The 24,972-nt window shown below is 35.3% G+C and overlaps 3 protein-coding genes and 1 non-coding gene across 4 annotated transcripts; 1 reads left to right on the forward strand and 3 right to left on the reverse strand.

Moving 5' to 3' along the window:
• Positions 1-2,511: 2,511 nt before the first annotated feature.
• Positions 2,512-4,283, reverse strand: LOC141613324 (protein FAR-RED IMPAIRED RESPONSE 1-like). Its single transcript, XM_074432057.1, has 4 exons — positions 4,227-4,283; positions 3,624-4,000; positions 3,118-3,509; positions 2,512-2,876 (listed from the first exon to the last, which is right to left on the reverse strand). The coding sequence occupies exons 1-4, from the start codon at positions 4,281-4,283 to the stop codon at positions 2,512-2,514; spliced, it is 1,191 nt and encodes a 396-aa protein (XP_074288158.1).
• Positions 4,284-4,323: 40 nt separating this feature from the next.
• LOC141613325 (protein FAR1-RELATED SEQUENCE 5-like) lies at positions 4,324-6,263 on the reverse strand. The gene is made up of 2 exons (XM_074432058.1): positions 6,227-6,263; positions 4,324-5,141 (listed from the first exon to the last, which is right to left on the reverse strand). Exons 1-2 carry the CDS (start codon positions 6,261-6,263, stop codon positions 4,324-4,326), a joined length of 855 nt encoding a protein of 284 aa, XP_074288159.1.
• A 16,127-nt stretch (positions 6,264-22,390) lies between these two features.
• On the forward strand, positions 22,391-23,358 carry LOC141614828 (uncharacterized). Its single transcript, XM_074433556.1, has one exon. The coding sequence runs from the start codon at positions 22,433-22,435 to the stop codon at positions 23,141-23,143; it is 711 nt and encodes a 236-aa protein (XP_074289657.1). The 5' UTR covers positions 22,391-22,432; the 3' UTR covers positions 23,144-23,358.
• Positions 23,359-24,656: 1,298 nt separating this feature from the next.
• TRNAH-GUG (transfer RNA histidin (anticodon GUG)) lies at positions 24,657-24,728 on the reverse strand. Its single transcript has one exon. It is a non-coding gene; the product is annotated as a tRNA-His (tRNA).
• Positions 24,729-24,972: the final 244 nt, after the last annotated feature.

A 24,972-nucleotide genomic window follows, 5' to 3' on the forward strand; every position in this document is an offset into this window, starting at 1 on the left:
AGGGAAGGACGGGTGATACCCTGTCGTGGACGGGATTTAAATTTGGGGAAAAACGCTCCTAAAACGGGACGGAAAAGGGTTTAGGGTTGGATTAGGCGGCACCGTTTCGCGGAGCCGCCAAATCCAACCCTAAACCCTTTTCCTTAAAAAATCGTGGTGCAAAAAAAAGAAAACTAAACCCTAGGGAAGGACGGGTGATACCCTGTCGTGGACGGAATTTAAATTTGGGGAAAAACGCTCCTAAAACGGGACGGAAAAGGGTTTAGGGTTGGATTAGGCGGCACCACTTCGCGGAGCCGCCTAATCCAACCCTAAACCCTTTCCTTAAATAAAGGTTGTTCGTAGTACAACACTGTTACAGTAAAACCAAAACTAAACCCTAGGGAAGGACGGGTGATACCCTGTCGTGGACGGGATTTAAATTTGCGGAAAAACGCTCCTAAAACGGGACGGAAAAGGGTTTAGGGTTGGATTACGCGGCACCACTTCGCGGAGCCGCCTAATCCAACCCTAAACCCTTTCCTTAAATAAAGGTTGTTCGTAGTACAACACTGTTACAGTAAAACCAAAACTAAACCCTAGGGAAGGACGGGTGATACCCTGTCGTGGACGGGATTTAAATTTGCGGAAAACCGCTCCTAAAACGGGACGGAAAAGGGTTTAGGGTTGGATTACGCGGCCCCACTTCGCGGAGCCGCCTAATCCAACCCTAAACCCTTTTCATTACAAAATCGTGGTGCAAAAAAACCAAAACTAAACCCTAGGAAAGGACGGGTGATACCCTGTCATTGACGGGATTTAAATTTGGGGAAAAACGCTCTTAAAACGGGACGGAAAAGGGTTTAGGGTTGGATTAGGCGGCACCTCTTCGCGGAGCCGCCTAATCCAACCCTAAACCCATTTCCTTAAAAAATCGGGTGCAAAAAAAACAAAACTAAACCCTAGGGAAGGACGGGTGATACCCTGTCGTGGACGGGATTTAAATTTTGGGAAAAACGCTCCTAAAACGGGACGGAAAAGGGTTTAGGGTTGGATTAGGCGGCACCACTTCGCGGAGCCGCCTAATCCAACCCTAAACCCTTTTCATTACAAAATCGTGGTGCAAAAAAACCAAAACTAAACCCTAGGAAAGGACGGGTGATACCCTGTCGTTGACGGGATTTAAATTTGGGGAAAAACGCTCCTAAAACGGGACGGAAAAGGGTTTGGGGTTGGATTAGGCAGCACCGCTTCGCGGAGCCGCCTAATCCAACCCTAAACCCTTTTCCTTAAACAGAGGTTGTTCGTAGCACAACACTGTTACAGTAAAACCAAAACTAAACCCTAGGGAAGGACGGGTGATACCCTGTCGTGGACGGGATTTAAATTTGGGGAAAAACGCTCCTAAAACGGGACGGAAAAGGGTTTAGGGCTGGATTAGGCGGCACCGCTTCGCGGAGCCGCCAAATCCAACCTTAAACCCTTTTCCTTAAAAAATCGTGGTGCAAAAAAAAACAAAACTAAACCCTAGGGAAGGACGGGTGATACCCTGTCGTGGACGGAATTTAAATTTGGGGAAAAACGCTCCTAAAACGGGACGGAAAAGGGTTTAGGGTTGGATTAGGCGGCACCACTTCGCGGAGCCGCCTAATCCAACCCTAAACCCTTTCCTTAAATAAAGGTTGTTCGTAGTACAACACTGTTACAGTAAAACCAAAACTAAACCCTAGGGAAGGACGGGTGATACCCTGTCGTGGACGGGATTTAAATTTGGGGAAAAACGCTCCTAAAACGGGACGGAAAAGGGTTTAGGGTTGGATTAGGGTGCACCGCTTCGCGGAGCCGCCTAATCCAACCCTAAACCCTTTTCCTTACAAAATCGTGGTGCAAAAAAACCAAAACTAAACCCTAGGAAAGGACGGGTGATACCCTGTCGTGGACGGGATTTAAATTTGGGGAAAAACGCTCCTAAAACGGGACGGAAAAGGGTTTAGGGTTGGATTAGGCGGCACCGCTTCGCGGAGCCGCCTAATCCAACCCTAAACCCTTTTCCTTAAACAAAGGTTGTTCGTAGTACAACATCACATAAAAAAACCAAAACTAAACCCTAGGGAAGGACGGGTGATACCCTATCGTGGACGGGATTTAAATTTGGGGAAAAACGCTCCTAAAACGGGACGGAAAAGGGTTTAGGGGTTGATTAGGCGGCACCGCGAAATCCTTAAACAAAGGGCATATTTACAAAACAAATCGTATAACACTGTTACTGTAAAACTTAGGAAATATGCTCCTAAAACGGGACGGAAAATGGTCCTAAAACAATATTTATTGCTATATAAAATGTTGTAAGTGCTGTATAAAATGTTAACTATGATGTAGGAAAATCGAATGACTTTTTGCTGTGACATGTTATTGTCACAGCAACACACAATTCTACTTTTTATTTTTACTGTGACATATTATTGTCACAGCAACACAAAATCCTACTAATTATTGATAAGGTCACAATGTTACTGTAACATCATAACAGTATCAAACTTTTTTCTTTTTAGCTTCTTTCTCAGCAGCTTCATCAGCTATGCGAAGAGGGCATGTTTTCCTGTCGTGGGTAACTCTTTCTTTGCAGTATACACATAGCCTCTTTGGCTTGGCTGCTTTTTCAATGGCCTGTTGTTTAGCTAACTTCAATCTTTTTTCGCTGCCCTTGTTGCGTGCTTGTTCCGGAGGGTGGATAGTGACTTCAGACGACGAGCTGCAGCCCAACAGAATCTCCATCTCTTGGTATTTTGTAAGCGGTTCAATACATAACTTCTGCCGGAACTCAACTAGGAGGGATGCTAACTCTTCCGTGTGTTCAGCAGGTAAAGTTTTGAGAACACCAACTATCTGACGGAACTCTGACCATACGTTGCACAAATGATCATTATCGACGTAGCCATATATAAATCCTCAATGACATTCCCATTCGAATCAAGCACGGAAGTAAAACAAAGAGTTACTTTTATCATGGTGACAATGTTACTATAAGAAATTATGGTTACAATGTTACTGTAAAACAATTACTGTAAAGTCAAAACTGTCACTGTAATAATGTTTTTGAATCAAACCTGTTCGCTGCGTGTGTGTTATTTAGCCAACGATCTACAATGTACTTGCTTGGTATTCGCCCAATTCCTTTGCCCTTGTACACCCACACAATATGCCTGCAGAGTAATCCAATTCTTTCGAACAGTTTACACTCGCATACTGCATCTGTGCTTCTAAGGTCGAACCTCACCTTGAAAATTCTGTCTGTCTCAGCATCGATTACATGAATTATGCGCACATGCTCCTCCTTCTCAAAGTCATCAACACCACATGAATCGGCAGCCATTACTTCTTCTTGAAACACCTTGAACACAGCATGTGTGTATATAATAGCGCCATGCTTTTCTATAGGTAATTCTGTCTTAAGCTCAGGGAATGAGTGGTCGCTGTTATAATCATCGCACCTTCGTGTATAGCGCTGCTGGTTCATAGCAGTTTGGAACCTGGTTTTAATGCAACAAGGATTCGGCAACAAATTATTTATGTAACAATGAAACAATGGTACTTTGTAACATACACTGTTCCCGAATCGTAAGGAATGAAAAAGAGTTGTTTACCTCATCCAAAATTCGACCAGTGTACCAAAGTGATTCTCATAGCGCTTGAAAAACGAATTTGTACTTTCTGATCGCTGTGTTGTTCTTAATATGCAGCCCAAGGCAAGGTCACGATGGTAGGCAGGAATCCAATGGTGTCTGTCGTCGAACATTGTAGTCAACCAATCATTATCTTCCAGCTGGAAATCTGAAATGACCTTCTGCCACTTCTCTTCGAACTCCGACGGCTCCATATCAGGGTCCCAAACAACAGCGTTGAAGCGAGCAAGGAAGTCCGTGTCTCTGCAGAGTGCTGAACCAACTTTGTCCGTGATCTTTTGTGTAATATGCCACATACAATAACGATGCCTAGCTGTCTTGAAAACATAAGGGAAAGCCTGTTGTATGCCAGTCATAATGAAACAGCAAGTCAGAACGTGATATTGACCAGTAATAGGGAAAGAGCAAGTGAGTAAATTATATGTTAGTAATTTAGTTACAGTAATATTGTTATTGAATAACCTTGTAAAAGAGGAAGAGATGGAACAGTGGTAGTTGGAGTCAGAAAGTTGTGGTACAATAAATTTAAGTAAGTCTGTTACAGTAACATTGTCACACTATTACCTTCTTTATGGCAGGGCATTGATCCGTGATCATGAACTGCGGCTCTTTTTGTCCCATGGCAGTCAAGAAATGCTGAAAGGTCCATTGGAAGGAGATGTCATCCTCGTGTGGTGATCAACACCGACTTTCTGTGGTGATTAACACCTGTGAATGGTGTAAAAACCATATCATACTTGTTGGTTCCGTAAGTAGGGTCGAAGCTCACAACATCCCCAAAGAATGAGTAGTTTCTAATACATGTAGCATCAGCCCAAAAGAACTTTGTTAGACGGTTTTGCGGATCAACATCATAGGCAAAGTAGAACTGGGGTTGGGTCACTTTGAGTTTCTCGAGTCGATCGATGAAAAGGTCAGCATCTCTTAACCCAATGTAGCACTTGATATCTCTTTGAAAGTTCTTAAAATCTATCAATGTAGCACCGATATTTTCATACCCATTGATAAGTTCCTTAACCTGTCTAAAGGTCAACCCAGCGCCAATATTCAACTTGGAGTTGTCCAAGATAAGCGTCTTCTGGAACATATCAAGGGATCGTGAAATCTTATCGAGATCTCTGTTACAGACAGAGGTTAGACGATGATTGTGGACTTCAGAAAACTCGTCAATCATAGTTGGGCCATCAAGGCCATGTAGAAGGGCAAATCTGACGTACGCTCGGCATCCAATTCTTGTGATTTTAACTCGCCGTGTAACTGTAATAGCTGTGGACGAACCATCACCCATATTCTCATCATCCTTGGTTCTGTGACGCTGTTTCGGTTTATATTCCCTGAACCCTTGACGGTTGCAGACTACGAATTTTTGGTGTGCAACACCACCTCCTAGTGTTTTCGTACTGTGCTTCCGAGGGGTAAATCCACATGCCCGAGCATAAACCTCGTAGAACTTGATTCCAGCCTCAAGGGAGGCGAAAACTGCACCAATGGTAGGTCTAAACTTGTGCTAAACCACACGCATCCAGCGCTCACTTCCATTAGGCGTGTGAGACAGAACAAGCTGATTATTTGGTTGAGGACTGGGTTGCTCTTGGACAATTGGCGTAGAATGGGGTTGAGTGACAAGATTTGAGTCTCATGTAATACAAAAAGGAAAATACGAGTATTAGTGACCTGAAATACAACGGTGGTATTACAAAGAGTAACATTGTTACAGTAATACTAGTACTATGACAATGTAGTGACATAAGGATGGACGGGAGAACAGGAATGTGCGAAGAGGCTGGACTACAATTTAGAACAAGAAACTAAAGTACATTGAAGTAACAAATGAACCGAGGGACGTCCGAAGTGGTACAAGATATGTTATATGTGCAATGGAAAATGAATATATGTGATTGTGTTACTGATAACATTGATATTGTAACAAGTCGAGCACAGTAAGCATTGACAAAGAGAACAGGAATATACTGAGACGGGGAACAAATATAGAAGACAGGAAAAGAGGTCAAATATAATGAAATTTGACCGAATTTGAACGAGAAAATCAACAAATACAAGGAAATTTGACCTAATATTTAAGACAAAAGCAACTACGAGTATAATCAAAGGAAAGGAGACCGTAAATTGAAGTAGAAGTGAACGGATTTCATTAAAATTGAAGCAAACATAAAATCGATTAACCTAAAACACTGAAAAGCAACAGAATAAAGACAAATATAATCAAAATTGACGGAATGTGACGATAAAGCAAATGCGATTGTAAGCGAAGCAGAGGAGAAACGCAAATATGAAAATTCGATAGGAAAAACAACAAATACAAGGATATTTCACCTAATATTTAAGAGAAAAGCAAATACGAGAATAATCAAAGGAAAGGACACCGTAAAATTGAAGTAGAAGTGAACGGATTTCATTAAAATTGAAGCAAACATAAAATCGATTAACCTAAAAAACTGAAAAGCAACGGAATAATGAAATTACAATAGCGAATGATCAGCGACATAGAATCCAGATGAAATCGCGAAAAGGAAAACTGAAAACGAAAGGATTACGGAAATTACCTGTTTGCATGTTAATGTCGGTAGAATCTGCATCCATTGTAGCAACGAGAACCTGGAAAATAGACGAATTTGATTGATTTGTGAATGAATTGATAAAAGCGAGTAAAAAACAGGAACCTAGGGTTTGTTTGCTTGATTCAGAGGATTATTTTGACTTAGAGAGAGAGATAGAGAAAGCGAGGGAAAGAGACGGAGGAGAGAGAAAGTGAAACTGAATTATGAGGGGGAGGTTTGAATTCTTAGCTTTTATAGGTTTGTTATAATTTCTGAGATTTAATCACAGCCGTTTATTAGGAGTAGATCTAATGGATGAGATTAAAATGCTAGACTCACCTAAGATACCTAGACTCACTTGATGCAATTTCTATATATATATATATATATATATATATATATATATATATATATATATATATATATATATATATATATATATATATATATATAGAGTCGGGATCCGATGAGAACTCCTAAATATTTGAGGATTGAGTAACGAATGAAATATCACACCATATACAAAACAATATCGCGAGGAAAATTGACAAACAAAACCACCTAAAACTCCCAAAATCAGTCAATCGTTTCTCTCTCTAGGAAATCCAAAATCAATCAAAAACATTACAAACAAAAATATGTCACAATCCTCTCAAAAATCTCACTGAAAATCTTCGAAAACCTAAAAATTCAAACACGATTTCAACTGTATTTCAACATCCTAGAGTTATTCATTCATTAGATTGAATACTCTCACTAGAAATCAATCGTTGAGGTACATATGTTTCTCGTTTTCTTTCATTTTTGCGATTTTATTTCAACTTATGTAGTGTTAAATTGATTTTACATGTTAATTTTGTTCGAAATTATTGTATGTATGTTGAATTACCTGAATTTGATTGGATTAAATCAAAAAAATTGAACTAATCGTCAAGTTATTTAGTGTACTTTCATGTTCTTGCTGTAAATTTCTAAATATCTTACTTATAAATGATTTTAAACGTTTTTCGTTCATAATATCGACACATTGAATCAATTACTATCATCAATTGAAGTTGTAGTTATTTATAAGATGTCTTTTTTGTTTTAATCGCTAAAATTAGGGTTTAATATTGATCGATTGTGAAAAATAGGGTTCAACATTGTTTAATTGTGAAATTTAAGGTTTCATATTGTTTTAATCGCGAAAATTAGGGTTTAACATTGTTTAATTGTGCAAAATTACAGCTTCATATGATAGAATTGAAGTAATCGTTTGTGTTTAGTAAAATGAGTAATGTCGAATTACATGTTGGCTATGATAACGAAAAACGTGTGATACTGTTGTTTGTATGATGTGATACTGAATGTGAAGATTAGTGGTACTCTATTTTCATACATTTTGGCAGGTTGACTAGATAATTAAGTTGTAAAATGTCATCAAGGCAGTAAAATGCTATACTATGGTGTTTTCGCTATAAAATGTCACTGATTTGCAGTAAAATAATGTAAAATATTGCTGTAAATGATGTAATATATGGTGTGTGTTTTATATTTGTTGTATTGTCTTTTGTCTGAAAGATGATATTAAGATGATGTTTTGTACTTTGTTTTCTTTTATTTGCAGATTTCTTCGCTTTTGGAGGGTTATTTAAGAGTATGTTTGCAAGCTGGCGGAGTCTATAATGCATGATCAACTAAATAAATCATGTTTTTTTATTCATTTCTCTTATAAAGACAAATTCTTTATTCTTAGATATCGTTTCAAGCGGTTATAAATTTGTATTTTTTTTTTCATTTTTGAGTTGGAATGTAAAATAGTGGTAACAAAGTTATAGTTGTATCAGGATTTGCCTCTTTTTTTTATGTTACTAAATAGAAAATATATGGTTTCTAAAGTATTTCATTTTTTTGGTAAACAATATCACACGTTTGTTTTAACAATATCACACTATTAGTTTAACGATATCATAAGATGTGATAAACAATACCACACTATTGGCTTAACAATATCAAAAGATGTGGGAAACAATATCACACTACTGGCTTAACAATATCACAAGATGTGGTAAACAATATCATAAAACAATATCACCCTTATTGTCTTTCAAAAAAAATATCAAATGATATGGTAAACAATATCAAGTTATTACGCTAATAATATCACACTATGCTATTAACAATATCATATATCTATCTTTATTTGCTAGTTTCCAAAAAGTTATAAGAAACAATATATATCTTCATAAGTATCACGTCATATTGTTCTAGAAGCATTACCGAACAATATCAAACTTTACGCACAACAGTATCACATTTTAGCCAAAACTATATCACATTCACAAGGAATCTTTTTGCTATTGAAAAACAATATCACAACATATAAGATAAAATATCATTCATGATTCTAAACAATATCACAAAATTACAACCGTAATATTAATTTATAACGACTACAGCAGATCACTATCCTTCCAAAATTACATCAATCAGTACATATTCAATTAAAGTTCTGTCAACATAGTCTGAGTACACAGATTAGTTCCTTTCTCTTTCTCTACCTTTACCAATTTCTTTTTATTATCCATTTTGACATCTTTTTCCAGCACAATCTTGAATTTCTTGCTTGACGTTTGTTCGACCTCATCTTGTTTTAAATACCAGTACAACCGTTTCATAAAACCATTTCATGACCATGACTTAATTTAATGCAGCCACCTGACTATCTACCCAACTTTCCAGAACTCAATTACATCAAACCACTAGAACGACACCAATGAAGAATATCATGAGACTTCATATCCCCTTGGAAAGTAATACTGATTCTTAGCTTCATTTATGACTTGGTTTTATCAATTAGCTTCTTTGGACGCATCATGAGACTTCATATCCCCTTCAAAGTGGATCTGCCATTCCCAGTAAGAAAACATGTGAGAGATATACAAGGATCCAAAGTAAAGCTCGTCAAGAACAATGAACCATACTGTGTTGTGGTGTCTACTTCCACTTCATCGATGATCCATCTCAAAGAAAGAAAAGGTGGCCAACACATTTACTTCGCAGGATTTTTCACCTTTAAGCCGCCTAAACAAACCTGGTTTACGCAATCAACAATCTAGTGGGACAAAGTCAACCTATTGTACCAAAAGAAGAAAGTGGATTAATCAAAACTCGAATCCACCAATGAATTAAGAGCACTCACAGAAAATATGAGCAAGGCCACAACTGAAATTAGACAAATCCGATCTAGTTTTTTTCAATACATGATGAAAACAATGGAATCAGAAGAACCAACAACAATATCTTAAAATTTATGTTGTCCTTGCTACTCAACAAGATGAAATGGTGATGGTCAAACAAAATACCGCAACTCAATAAACAAGCAAAATGTAAATCAGAAACATATGATGACAACTCAACATCAAATCTATACCAAAACCAAACATACACCAAACTTGGAGACTCATTTGCCAGGTAAATTAAGCCTTAAGCCCAAAGCTTATTAGACCAATTTGGACCAAGTCATATCTCTGTTGAATAGGCCGCTCAAAGCTAAACAACTTTCACGATCTGACAAAAATTAGCACAAAAAAATACAATGTAAACAAACAAGTAGTAATTAATTTCTGACAATCAAAGTAACAGGGATGTAGTAAAACAATATCACACAGTCTGCTAAACAATGTCACATACTCTGCTAAACAATATCACACTGGATACTGTAGCAGCAAATACGTGATATTTATAAGATGTCAACCAATTTAGAACCTAAATCGGCGAAATGTATACTACTACTAGCTAACAGTAAAGAGTAACAATGTAAAACAGATGTAAATCAATCTGACACAAATTTAAAAAGATTTGAAACAAGATACTACACATGTAAATTAGGTTTACATGACAATAAAACTCGAACAAAGTGAAATAATTTAAAATCGCAATCAAATAACAAGACTATGAATCAATGTCATCAAAATTATAAATCGAGAACAAAAAAAATCATAACAACAGGTGAGTTGAACATAGATCAGGAAAAATTACTGAATATATAACAAATTCGTAACTTGTTCGAATTAAATTAACCTAGATATACGAGAAAGAATACAAATAAATCATATGAAATCCTCACAAATTAAACCTAATTTAGGAAAAAGAGATACAAATCATTGAAATCACGATGAGTAGCTACAAAATCATAACAAACACAGTAAGATGACTAGTAATTGCAAATATATGTAGCGAAACAACAATTACATTAAAATAAAACTGAAATTAAAAACTAAAGATAAAGTAAATGTACCTGACATCGCGATTTCGATTGAAAGAGTATGATCGTTGATAAGAAATAGAAGAATGACAATTGATTAAGCTGAGATTGAATTCGAAACAAAAAAAATCACGAAAACAGGAAAATTAGGGATTGCATCAAAGAAGATAGAAGGTAGAGAGAGAAAGGCTTTGGGTGAGAATGAATGAACTAGGTTTGTTTCGATGGAATAAGGAGTATATATGTGTGCCCGCAAAATTACCATATTACCCTTACTTATCCGCACTAAATCATGGACGATGGATCTCTTAGATCTGACAGCTAGTATTAATCCTCAATCCTCAAATATATGAGTCATACTCACATGATCCCATTCCTATATATATATATATATATCATTTCTGACGATTTTGTCTTTTTTTTCAGCATGATTACCAAGAGGAGATGAGTCAACCATTGCCACCTGGGCAGTCTCCCGACGAGATCCGGGCGTACTACAAGGCTGTAGGAGGCTTTGACGAGAAGAACCGGATGTTTGGGACCGGAGATAAAGGGGCCGAAATATGGTATGATCTTCCTACTAACAAAGCTGGCCGACGGTCTTTCTCTTATGCTCCTAGCATGATTTCATAGCTTTCCACCCAAATGAATGATGAGCGAGCCACTCGAATTGCTCTTGTAAAAACCGTTCGTAAACAGGGTGAACAAATGGCGGCAATGCAAAAGGTTTGGGCTGATATGCAAGCATCTCAACCCCCAAACATGTGTTCACAATTTACTCCACATAGGCGGAATGACTTTCCGGATGGTGGACACGGGTTTGGAGATGGTAGTTTTATTGAGCCTATACGTTAGAGCCTTTAGGTTAGATTAGTGTTGTCGTCTAGTATGGACTATGAAAAAACATTGGTGATTTGTGTTTAATTAGTAAGACAATGTATGAATTTGACCGATTTTTTATGTAAAAAATTTGCGTTCAATTCTCTTTTGTTGTCTATTGATTCCCGCAATAGCGGTCGACGTGAAAATGGATTCCCGCTTGGCGGTCGACGATTTTATGTGTTTTGCAGGTTTTGGTTGTATTTGAAACGATGCAAATAGGCATCGCGACTGTATTTGAAACGATGCAAAAAACGCATCATGGCTGGGCAGCAGGCTGTTGTTTCCAGGCCTGATTTTTAATAGACCTGACGGAAATTCCGTCAGTAATTCTAAAATACCGACGGAATTTTCGTCACGACTTTCCCTCCTATATTTCCCAGAAATAACCAGAACATGCCACATGTCCTAACAACTGACGGAAATTCCGTCGGTAATTCAAAAAAACTGACGGAATTTCCGTCTTTCCAACTTTTTTATGTGTTTCAACTGGGTGTCAAAAAACTGCCACGTGTCATTTTGTGACGGAAATTCCGTCAGTAATTCCAAAAAACTGACGGAATTTCCGTCACTTCCAACTTTTTTATGTGTTTCAACTTTGTGTCAAAAAACTGCCACGTGTCATTTTGTTACGGAAATTCCGTCAGTATTACCATTTCCTGACGGAATTTCCGTCACTTTCTAGCCACAAATAGGGACGGTCTTCCCGTCAGTGTTCTGTCAGTTATTTCATTTACTGACGGAAATTCCGTCAGGATAGGTTTTTTACTGACGAAATAAGCTGACCCTGGTTACTGACGGAATTTCCGTTAGGAAATGGAAATACCGACGGAAAAACCGTCAGTATGGCCTGAATTTTTCCGTCGGTATCCCGCGTTTTCGTTGTAGTGGAGACTGCGATTCTATTTATACTGGAGCATAGTAGTTTGCTCTAAATATTACTATAGGTAACAATCTAGCATTGTTGACATGTGCAACTCAGGAGTTGTATGCTAGCTGTGAAACTGTAACTTAATAATCCTATTTTGTGGATGGCGAATGGCCGCATAGTACGGTCTTTTGCATGTAATGTAAGACTGGAATGATTCTAGCTGATAAAGTTTCCAAGACACTTTAAGGATGGCTCAACAATGCTCTTTCAGTGGGGGTAGTAGTAATGCGGCTACCTCAAACTACATGAATTTGTGGTTTAGAGAATAAGGACTCAAATGTGCAATAGTTGATACTGTACGTGTCTCACATGTCATGCATTCTTGCTGAATTGGATAGAAATTGAATGTGCTCGAGCCAAGTTGAAGTTGTGAAGCTCCCGTTATCTAGGGTTGTTGGAGACGACGTTTATACTATGATTAGAGGAGTAGATTGGAGTTTTCACTTGAGCTATTTTGAACTGGTTAAAATAAATAATTTTTAAGTTGTAGTAAACCTAAAATGTTTGCCCTTTTTAAGAGTCAAAATTTCTGCCCAACCTCATGTATGTACCATCTTCTTCTTCTGCTACTCCTATTTCCCTTTCAGTCCTTGTACTAAACAAATGGAGGAAGTTAATGTATTTATATAATACTCCCTCCAATTCGCTATAATGTTCCCTCTTTCCCAAAACGGATTATTTAGGTAATGTTCCCCTTTCCTTTTTTAGTAACTTTTTCACATACACAATTACCATTCTATCCTTACTTGTTTTTTGTTTTTACATTTTGTACCCCTACTTTATTTCCTAACCCAAATACTAATTCACCTAATTAACCCAACCCAAATACTAACCCAATTATTAAACCAGCCCATTTAACCCTTAACCCTAATCAGCCAAACCCTAATTAACCCCTCCCGCCATATTTAACCCCTTTAATCAGCCAAACCCTAATTGTCACTCTCTCTCTCTTCCGCCATTGTTCCTCACTTTCTCTCTGTAGATCTCTCTTATTTTCCGTCCAAATCTTCCTTTGTTTCACATCTAATCCCTTTTCTCATCTCCGATCTTCACTTTCGCACTCTCCTTTCTATCATTCAATCATTATGTCGATGGATTTTTACTTAAATCGCCAGAAATTCGATAAGTTTATCAATTTTTTTCCAGATCTGAGTTATCTTGACTCGGATCTTGAAGATGGTCCTTGTTTGTTTAACAACTCTGTTGTTTTGGTTGGGTTTGATGAAGATTGCGAGGGGGTGAAAAGAAATGATGTAGGTGACAAAGTTGTTCCTGATTCTGGTGATGGTATCCTTGAATTTGGGAAAAATGATGATTATCAGAAGGCTAGGGAAGAGATGGCAGAGTTTATGAGGGTTGATGTAGAAAGAAGGATTAAAAAGATGGTTGAGAGACGTTAGTATATACTATGATAATCCTCTTGTCTTTTTATCTCTCTCTATTCTCTAATGAGGTTGAGCTATCTAACAGAGGAGACACACATAATGGTGAATTACATTGGGGGACAAGATGACTGACAATGAAGATGGTGAAAGGCGGAGTGAAAGGCGAATTTAGCTTCAGTGATGTGATATTGTGTAGTATAACCCGTGATATTGTTTAGTACAATCAGTGATATTGTTTATCGTAAGGTGTGATATTATTTTGTATAACTTGTGATACTCTTATACTGGACTCACAGACTCAGAAACAATATCACAGGTTATACTAAACAATATCATAGCATAAAAAAAAAAAAAAAAAAACAAAAAAAAAAAACTTTTTTTTATTCATAAAAAAAAAACGTGATATTTTTGTGTAAAGCGTGTGATACATAAGTGAACTCACGAGACTCAAAAAGATAGGGTGAACTCATGTGATCCTAATTCTATATATATATATATATATATATATATATATATATATATATATATATATATATATATATATATATATATATATATATATATATATATATATAGAGAGAGAGAGAGAGAGAGAGAGAGAGAGTCGGGATCCGGTGAGAACTCCTAAATATTTGAGGATTGAGGATTAGTGAATACAATATCACGGGTTCTTCAATACAATATCATGAAAAAAAATTAGACTTGTCCACAAAAAAAAAAAAAAAAAAAAAAAATTTGTTTTTTTTACACAAATTTTTTTTTTTCGTGTGATATTGTTTCGAATAACCTGTGATATTGTATTGAACAACCTGTGATATTGTAATGAAATCCTCAATCCTCAAAAAGATAGTGTATACTCACATGATCCCATTCATATATATATATATATATATATATATATATATATATATATATATATATATATATATATATATATATATATATATATATATATATATATATAGGCAAGATCCTATGAGTTTGCCACTTTTCGTGAGTTAGCCCCGCGTATATATACAATTGACCTAACAAAACCAATTGAACAAAAAAATCCATCGATAAAAAATCAACGCATCTCTCTCTCTTTCTTCCCTCCTCTCTCTCTCTCTCTCTCTCTCTCTCTCTCTCTCTCTCTCTCTACTTTCTCATCAAAATACCAACTACTCTGTTACGATAAAAAACATGGAAAATCAATCAAAATCTTCCATGATCATCAACAATTTCATCAAATTTTTCTCAGTTTTTTTTGTAATTTCATACGATTACAACAAATTCATTCACAGTTTCAAGCATTTCAATTGAAAAGATCAGATTTTCTTTAATTAATAGTCAAATTTCGGAAAACCCTAACGCGTCAAATCAAACGAAGGTATGAATATTATATACGATTTCTTAGCTAATAATCGAATTACTTCAGTGATTTTCTCGTAGCTATTGAAATTAAATAACAATTCTAATCAGATTTATGTGATTTTCAAGAGAATGATGAATTATGATGATCGAATGATGAATTCTGTTGATCAATCTCTTTCTCATCAAAACGGCGATGAATTCAGGTGCAAATATGTGTAATTCAGATGAACGATTTCGTTTTTCATTATGCTGATTACTTTAGTTATGTTATTCGTCATTAATTACAACAAATTATGATAAGATTTCATTATTTCTGGGTAATTTGCAGGTGGAATGATGTTGAAAAGAGATAATTGATGCTCAATTGAATAGTTAACGTCGTGTAATAGAACAACTGACGTTGTATGATAGAATAACTACGTTACTGTAATAAAATAACTTCTTTGCAAAGTTCACTGATATGTATGATTATTTTAATGTAGATTCTCAGTTATTGTAATGAATAAACGTAGTTATTTTATAGTTAACTCAGTTGTTTGCTGAGAAAAATGTTCTCTTGTATTTATAGTTATTCTAATGTATAAACTCAGTTATTTTAATGAATAACTCATGTTATTGTATTGAGTTGAAACTCAAATATAGCCAGTTTTGTTATCTTTTGTTTGTATATTTTCATCTTGTTTAATTGAAAAATTGTTTATTTTCAATAGAATAATTGATTTTTTTCAATGAAATAATTGAGATTTAGTGAGGGTTGATTACAATAAAATCTGATAAGATTACATTTTTTTTTGGTGATTTGCAGCAGTTCCAAGACTATACAACTGGATGTACAATGCTATTGTATATTCAGGGTTATTTTAGTCTTTTTTCAAATACTTTTGAAAAAAAAAATTAACGTAATCCAATTGCCCTCCTCCCTCTCTGACTGCTTCAATATTTTTCTAACTCCTCTTCATCTTCCTCCATCATCCAGTTAATGAATCACATCTTCCCTTAAATTATTATAATTAATTGACTATGCGGAACAAATCATATGACGTGACTCGTGAACATCATCTTGAAGGAAATTTTTTATCCAAAATTTATAATGCATGAAAATAGTTGAAGCTCGTATTTTTTTTTTTACATTAGCTCGTATTCTTTTTACATTAGCTCGTATTCTTATCTTAATAGCTCGTATTCTTATGTGCTCGTATTTTTAAGCTCGTATTCTTTTTTCATTAGCTCGTATTCTTATCTTAATAGCTTGTATTAGCTCGTATTCTTATCTTAATAGCTCGTATTTTTATGTGATTTAAGCTCGTATTTTTTTTTATATTAGCTCGTATTCTTATCTTAATAACTTGTATTCTTATGTGCTTGTATTTTTTAGCTCGTATTCTTTTAATAATAGTTCGTATGATTGGTGTAGAAATTTACCTCAAATTACTGTTTGATGCATTTTTCCGTCTTGATGGTTTAAATTGCATCTCGTTCACTAAAATATTATTAGATGCCTTTTTCCTCCTTGATATTGATGTCAATTGCTTCCGTTTCACCATTATTTTGGAATGAGAATTAGGAAAAAAGAGCAAGGTGACTATTCGTTTAAGAGAGATTATAGAAAACCCTAACCCTAAACCCCTAAATTGTGATGCGATTGAGATTTGAGAATTAAGAGTCGTTTAAGAGAGATGAGAGAAAAAGGGTTCCAAGTGGTTGTGTGAGAATTGGGAGTCGTTTAAAAGAGATTTGAGAATTGAGATGTGCGTCATTTTTTTTTATTGGATTTAGATAGTATATATAATATGTGACCCTGTTGTACAATGCTACTGTACAACAGGTTGTATGGTCTTATTTGTGGATTTGCAGGTGGAATGGCCTTGAAAAAGGATAGTTGATGGTCAATGGAATAATTGACGCCGTGTAATATAATAGTTGATGTTGTATGATAGAATAACTACGTTAGTGTAATAAAATTACTTTTTTTTTTACCGAAAATTATATTCTCTGGTATGTATAGTTATTTCAATGTAGAAGCTCAATTATTGTAATAAAGAAACGTAGTTATTTTATAGTTAACTCACTTGTTTAATTTACTGAGAATAATGTTCTCTGGTATTGATAGTTATTCTAATGTATAAACTCTGTTATTGTAATGAATAACTCATGTTATTGTATTGAGCTGAAACTCAAGTATAGCCAATTTTTTATCTTTTGTTTATATATTTTCATATTCTTTAATTGAAAAACTGATTATTTTCAATAGAATAATTGATTTTTTTCAATGAAATGATTGAGATTGGTCAATACAATAACTAAGTTAATATAGCCCTTCCCGATTTGTTGAGCGTGTTTTAGAAGAAGAAGGCGAGGAAGATGAATAAGAAGTTGGATGATCAAAAGCGGAAGAAGATGAATTGCAATCTGAATTTGACATAAGCAACACTTTTTTACAACATAAAAGTAGAGTAATTACATCAGCGTCGTATAATAATTTCCGTAAATTATTACAATAACCGTGATTGAACTTTACAATAACTGTGATTGAACTTTACAATAACCGACCATGATTGAACTATTGTGTACTTTGTCTCATACTTCATCCTTGGAGTTAAACATTAACAAGAAGTTGTCTTGATGGTGTTTTTCCCCTATTCTTCCCAATAAGAACCATGTCTAGCTGACGAGGGTTGAACTAGCAAAAAGCGAAAGCTTGCTGAAAGAAATAAAAACAAAGAAGGGCGTAAGTTGAAAATAACTATGCAACTGAAATACAATAACGACCCATAAGTATTGAAATAACCATAAAAACACTCTAAAATAATTGGATCTTTTAGAGAAATAAAAGCATATTTTGTCAGAATGAAGTAACTAAGCAAAATGAAATACAATAATCCAACTAATGCATTGAAATAACTGAAATAACACAATACAATAACTGATTATTTCACAGAAATAATAATGTACCAAAAAAACTCAACTACATCAGAATTACATAAAACAATACAATAACTGGGTTAAAACAATACAATAACTGTGTTTTGACATTAGAATCACTAACCAAGTTATACTTTGAAATTCATTGCTATTCCCAGTGATCATGCAACGTATGGTCCAACATATCAATCGTCTTGTTCATAGAGTTCACACAAACACAAAAGTAGTGCTTCCCTAAGGACAACGGGATGAAGACAAGGTCTAGTTATTATATAGTTTAACATGAATACACAAATAAGAATTAAACAGAAACTCAAAACGGGGGATGGGGGGATATACTCACATGTTCACTCTTGGAGTTTTGTGAACCCTATTGACCGCCTTTCTTGGAAAAACTGTTTTTAATCGTTGAAATCAACTCTATTACCAACTTCAGACTCTCTGTTAAGTTTAGGACCCATCTTTCTTATAACTAAGTACTACAAGAATTAAAAAAATAGTCAGAATAACATATTTATTACAACAACTAATGTACACAAACAAACAATAAGTCACTACTAGATACAATAACTGAGTTTTCATAATACAATAACTAGGTTAAAGAAATACAATAATCGACATATAACATTACAACAACTCAATCAGAACCACAAATCTCAGTTTTAAATGCTTATAATGACGAAAATTGGCATTTGGCGCTCTGAGAACAATGAAATCGTCATAATACCAACCATCTCAAGCCATATAGAGATCATGTCCAATTTTTGCTTTATCATCGACGGAAAGATCTTTCCCTCATATGTGAGCATGTGATACATGGTAAAAAAATCCCGATTCATTATCGTTCATCTGCTTTGCTTTTCATTCAAAATTAACATCAACAATTTTGAATGTAAAAACGACAATCCCTTCTTTTGCTATTGCCTTGTCTCCAAAAAGTCACATAAGCAATTAACCTACCACATGCACAAACAATAACTCGGTTAAATTAGCACTAAAGAGGACATAACAAATTATATCCCAAGATAACGAACAAGAAGTAACTATAAAATACAATAACTGAGTTTCAATAATAGAATAATTCGGTTAAAGTAATACAATAACTGTTATTAAACAGATTATACACTAACACAACAAAACAAGCAGTACAAGATAAAATAACTGTGTTTGAATAATACAATAACTCGATTAAAGTAATACAATAATCGAGATGTAATGCAACATTAAAAATCCATATATTACAATAACATCATCAATATATTACAATAACGAATAATTTCAACAAACAATTATCTTCATTGCAACAAAAGCACAATGAAATCACCAAAAACCAGAAAGAACAACATCAAAATTCAAAATCAGGTACAAAAACGCAAAATACAATTACGAAACCCTAGAATTATGCGAAAAAAATAGAAAATGTAATTTAACAACAAAAACACGACAAATTGAACTACATAATGAAAACGATTGAATAAGTTGAAGAATAGACACACAAAACACTAGAAATTCAAGCACAGGAAAATAAAAATGAAGTTCAAAAATAAACAAAAAATAGTATAATAAGAGAAAACGAGTACCTGATTGCAAAAACTGAAGATAAAGACGGAGTAGATCTACTGAGCGCGAAGAACAAGCACGAAATCGCTCTGAAAACGGAGAGAAATTGAAGATGAAGAGCACGAAATAATTGAAATTGATTATCGGACGGAGGTTTTTTTGTTCTGGCTTTTTAGAGGGAGAAGAAGAAGAGAGAGTGATTTTTCTAATAATGAGGGAGATTGAGAGAAAATTGGGTTTTCATAGCTTGAGTAAGTTTTAATCTCAGCCATTCATCTTAGATTAGATCAATGGTCCAGATTTAGAGGGGTAACTCACCAAACATGACCCAACTCATATGATCCTATATATATATATATATATATATATATATATATATATATATATATATATATATATATATATATATATATATATATATATATATATATATAGGGTCGGGGTCGGTGCGAACTAAAGTTCGGTGCGAACCGTACGAACTAGCTTCAAACCAGATTTTTTTTTTTTTTTTTTTTTTTTTTTTTTTTTTTGTAGATACACTTTATTTCTTTACTAGATACACCTCTTCTTCACATACATTTTATAATATATGTAGATACACTTTTTCCACCCTAAAATTCTAAATGCACTTTTACAATTTTTTTTACACTAATTTTTTTGGAAGTTTTAAGACAACTCCGGGATACATTTTATAGTATTTGCGGATACACTTTATATTATTAGCAGATACACTTTAGGGTAATTTCTAACTCTTGGATACGTTTTATATTTTTTGCGGATACATTTTATATTTTTGGCGGATACACATGACAGTAAAACTAGATACACATCTGTTCAAACCCAGATACACATGTCATTAAAAGTCGGATACTTGATACACATGATATAACTACTAGATACACGTGTATCCCGCAGTAATACCATGTGTATCCGGGCCGATATTATGTGTATCTAGGTGGTATTTTGCGACAGACAAAGATATAACATCATTATATGCTTCTGTCAATCAGTAAACTACTTACTAATAAACACAATGCAGAGATCAGGAACAAAAATGTTCATGAATAAATTAGACTGAACTCTGTTTCCAGTTGAAAGTATCAATAACATTCAACAACGTGATGGAGCAAGACTAGAAAATGACAAACCAGCATCTAAAAAGTTACACTGGCCATCAGACACCCACACCAGCGACATGACCATCACTCACCCCACCTATAACCCAGATTTGGGTATATGACGAGGAAATGCGGCTGGAATATCGAAAAATCGGAGTTGGTTCTCATTTTTATTACAAAATTTCAGATTAAAATGCTAGATCTACAAGAACTGAAGCGAAATATCGAAAAATCGGAGTTGATCGGAACGCGGCGAAACGAACAATAATGCGACGCCGATGAAATCTCCGGCAACAAAATACTCGGAAACGATGACGCTGATAAAATTGATGGTGGTGATGATGATGTCGCCACCATTAGAGGACGATGATGATGATGATGATGATAACTGTTGGAATTCATCAAATTAACATGGCATTTTACAAATCAATTGAAATATTAAACCCTGAATTGAGCGGAATTCATCGAATTAATAACCGCATTTTATATTTACGTATTGATTGAAGAATTAAACCCTAAAATTGGGGATTTTGATGAATGAATTTGGTGTAGAGGTTTGTGGAGTTGTATGCACGACGAAAGTGCGCCGGCGTGGAATACATCGGAGATGCTTCGGTGTTGGGGGGCGATGTTTGGTGAAGGTGAAGTGAAAGTAATTAGGTGAGTCTTTAATGGAGTAAAGGGGGAAGGGGGGGATATGTCGGTATTTGACAGAGAGAGAGAGGAAGGTACGGGGTAATATGGGTTTTTGTGTGTGTATTTGAGATGAAATCTGGGCCTTTCATTGTTCTAATCTAGTGGTTGTTAAAGAGTTCGTACAGTTCGCACCGAACTTTAGGTTCGCACAGGATCCTATTTCTATTTCTATATATATATATATATATATATATATATATATATATATATATATATATATATCGGAAATTAAGAGAATTTAATGATTGAAATAAGTATATAAAATTTCATTATACTGTATAGTTTTAACACGCTTAGTGAGTTTTTTTTAACATATTTGGGGGGCGTTTGGTTGGAGGTCTATAAGAAATGGAAGGGAAACAATGTTATCGATCCATCTAATTCCTTACTCTCAACCCCCAAGGTATGAGATTTCATTACCCTTATTACCCTTTCAACCACCTTATTTACCTACCATCACACTTGTGACTCCCACCACACCAGTCACCATCAAGACGCCATCGCCGCCACCACCACCACCACAACCACCCCACATAAACCACCACCATAACACCACCGCCACAACCATCATGACGCCACCACCATCACCGCCACAGCCACCCCATAGCCACCACCACCACGACGCCACTGCCACCACCACCGTCGCCACCACCACAACCACCCCACCTAAACTACCACCCGCACACCAAAACAAATCACAACCTACCACAGTTCATTTTTTTTATGTAACCAAACAACTAGTTAAGTTTTAGCTTTTAGGTAATCCCTTATTTTCCCCCTCTTACCCTTTCTAATTTCCTTTCCCTTTCTTTTTCTCTAACCAAACGCCCCCTTAGTCTTGTTACCATTACAGAATTTTTTTTTATGTCACAAAAGTCTTTTTACATTGCCTTACAAAATGGGTGAACACAAAATTCATGATCCAAAATGATGAACAAACCACTCTGTACGCTAAGAAAGACTTTTGACTAATATACTCTCACGACTTGGAATATTTGGCAACTCAAAACTTGACTAAGTTGCTCAAACCTAATGACACTCCAAAACACAACTATAAAACCAAATAATCGAAAACAACAATCATAATAACATAAAACATCACTCAAATTATAATCCCATTGCATGAACAAAATGTTACGTAAAAATTCCCATAATTTTCACCTTATTTACCTCTTATTTACCCTTTCAACATTATTACAAGCAATCCTAGCAGTTGATTACACTGTAACCAACAATGCACCCACAACACAAGGTGGCATGGTCTTCACTGACCAAATTGGCGACTCTTACGCACAACAAACCCTTTCAAGTGCCACAGACTTCATATGGCAAACATTCCAAGAAACCGACGTGTCGGACCAAAAATCCGTGGGCCAAGTCGACTTAATCATCGTCCCTAGCCTACCTCCTAACGTTGTGGCTGAGACGAGTAACAATCAAATCCAATATAGCGCGGAGTACCTAGCAAGCGACACCGGGGATGTTCCAACAGGATTTACTGGTGTAATTTACCATGAAATGGCCCATGTTTGGCAATGGAATGGTAATGGTCAAGCGAATGGTGGATTAATTGAAGGGATTGCTGATTATGTGAGGTTAAAAGCCGGGTATATACCAAATGGGTGGGCCCAACCCGGAGACGGGTCGAATTGGGATGAAGGGTATAGTGTCACAGCTAGGTTCTTGGACTATTGTGATGGGCTTCTGAGTGGGTTTGTGGCCCAATTAAATAACAAGATGAGAGATGGTTATAGTGATGATTTTTTCGAGGATTTGTTGGGGACGAATGTTGATCAGCTTTGGTCTGATTATAAGGCTATGTATGGTCATTAAACTATCGGACTAAATAGGTTATAATCCATTCAAATGTGCGTAAGATTATTGAAAAACCGTCTCTTCGTGTGAATTAACACGAAGGGTCGGAGATAAGTCGGTTTATATCCGATATGTTATTTCGTCATTTGGAGAACTCACAGTTAGTGAGGTAATGTTGCACTTATAAGCAGCAAATATAGATATATAAAGAATATAAGATAATTATTACGGAATTACTTTTTCACATACGAATTTTACTCTTTCACACACACTTTTTTATTATCTTTCCATATCGTAACCTTTTCGCTAAACCTACACAAATTAATTCTTATATTACCTTTTTTCCTTGAAATCTAATCTAATTGTTGTAAAAACTTGAACAATTGATTGTAATTCTGCAATTAGTGAAGTAATTTAGTTATTTAAAAATTATTAATATATTTTGTTGAAAGTATCGGATTTAGCATTAGAAATTAATATGTTTAGTTGTTTATCAATTATTATCATTTAGGGTTTACTATTGGGGGAAGACGGTAAGTAAAAATTATGAAGTTTATATCAGTAACATTAAACAACCCAATCTCGAGTTATAAACAATGGCGATTGTCAATTTCTTTGACAAAATATCAGTCGCCACATGATGCGTTGAGAATTGATCAATGAGGCAGTAATGCATGATATTCCAATTTGGATGTTTACTCCCATGGATTTTTTAAAAATTGCATGTGAGAATTTGTTGCAACTGGCAACATGTGTAAAGGCAAATGTTGAGTATAACCACACAACCATTAATTACCTGTTGGATGTTGTGTACCAAAAATCATAGATTGACCCATGCAGATTTTATCAGATTCATTTTTATAGGACTTTATCATCTTTATTGACCCATGCAGACAATAATTATCTTTTGCTCTTTCGTTTGACGGGGAAGCCGGACAAGGGTAGTCAGAGAAAGGGGAAATCGAGGTCGGTCGGAGCACTGGTCTACCGGAGTGAGGTTGGAAGGATTGTCGGAGGGAGGCAAAGGGAAGGGATATGAATAAAATTAAGGGAATTAATTGAGTGAGGGAGGAAAAAAATGACAAAGGTATAATTGTCAAATGTGTATGTGAAAGAGTAAAATGCGTAAGTGAAAAAGCAGAACCCAATTATTATGCAGCTATTAAGTTTTTGTGTTGTACTCTATACAGCAAAGCATTTGGTGATTCTATTTCTAATTTATTATTCGTATATTACTCCCCAAAAGTTTTTTTTTTTTTTTTTTTTTTTTGGTGTCAAATGAGGTATAAGGGTAGTGTAATAACGAGGGTTTCCTCAAAAAAAAATGAGGGTGAGTATTCGAACTTAAAACCTATTGTTCACTATACCTCCTTCTTATCACTAGTTTAAGACATTTTCGGTAAAAGATAATAATATATGTCCCCTATATATAAGTATCTCGGTCAAGGCCACATATATAACAAAAAGAATAGAAAAAAGAAAACAAGTGTCTACTATCAGTCTATGTCCACGGCCCCAAAAAAAGAAATTTTGTGGCTGCTGGGATTCGAGCCCAGGTCTCCACGGCCACAACGTGGAATTCTTACCACTAAACTACAGCCACTTTGTTGTTCATTAGCTTAGTTTATTTGAGTTATAATATAATCTATACGGCTTACATGATATTCATTGAAGATGCGTCATTATTCACCGAGTATAAATGGTGCTCCGTTAGTCATAATTATTGCGTATGGGATTGTTATCAGTAAATTTTCATCGATAAAATCTCAATTGTAATAATCTGTGTACTAGGTAATGCACTCATTCCTGTATTTTACCTAAAATGAAGTGTTGAAGGAATATTGTGT

The sequence above is a fragment of the Silene latifolia genome, chromosome 11 (genome assembly GCF_048544455.1).
Source record: "Silene latifolia isolate original U9 population chromosome 11, ASM4854445v1, whole genome shotgun sequence".
NCBI lineage: Eukaryota > Viridiplantae > Streptophyta > Magnoliopsida > Caryophyllales > Caryophyllaceae > Silene > Silene latifolia.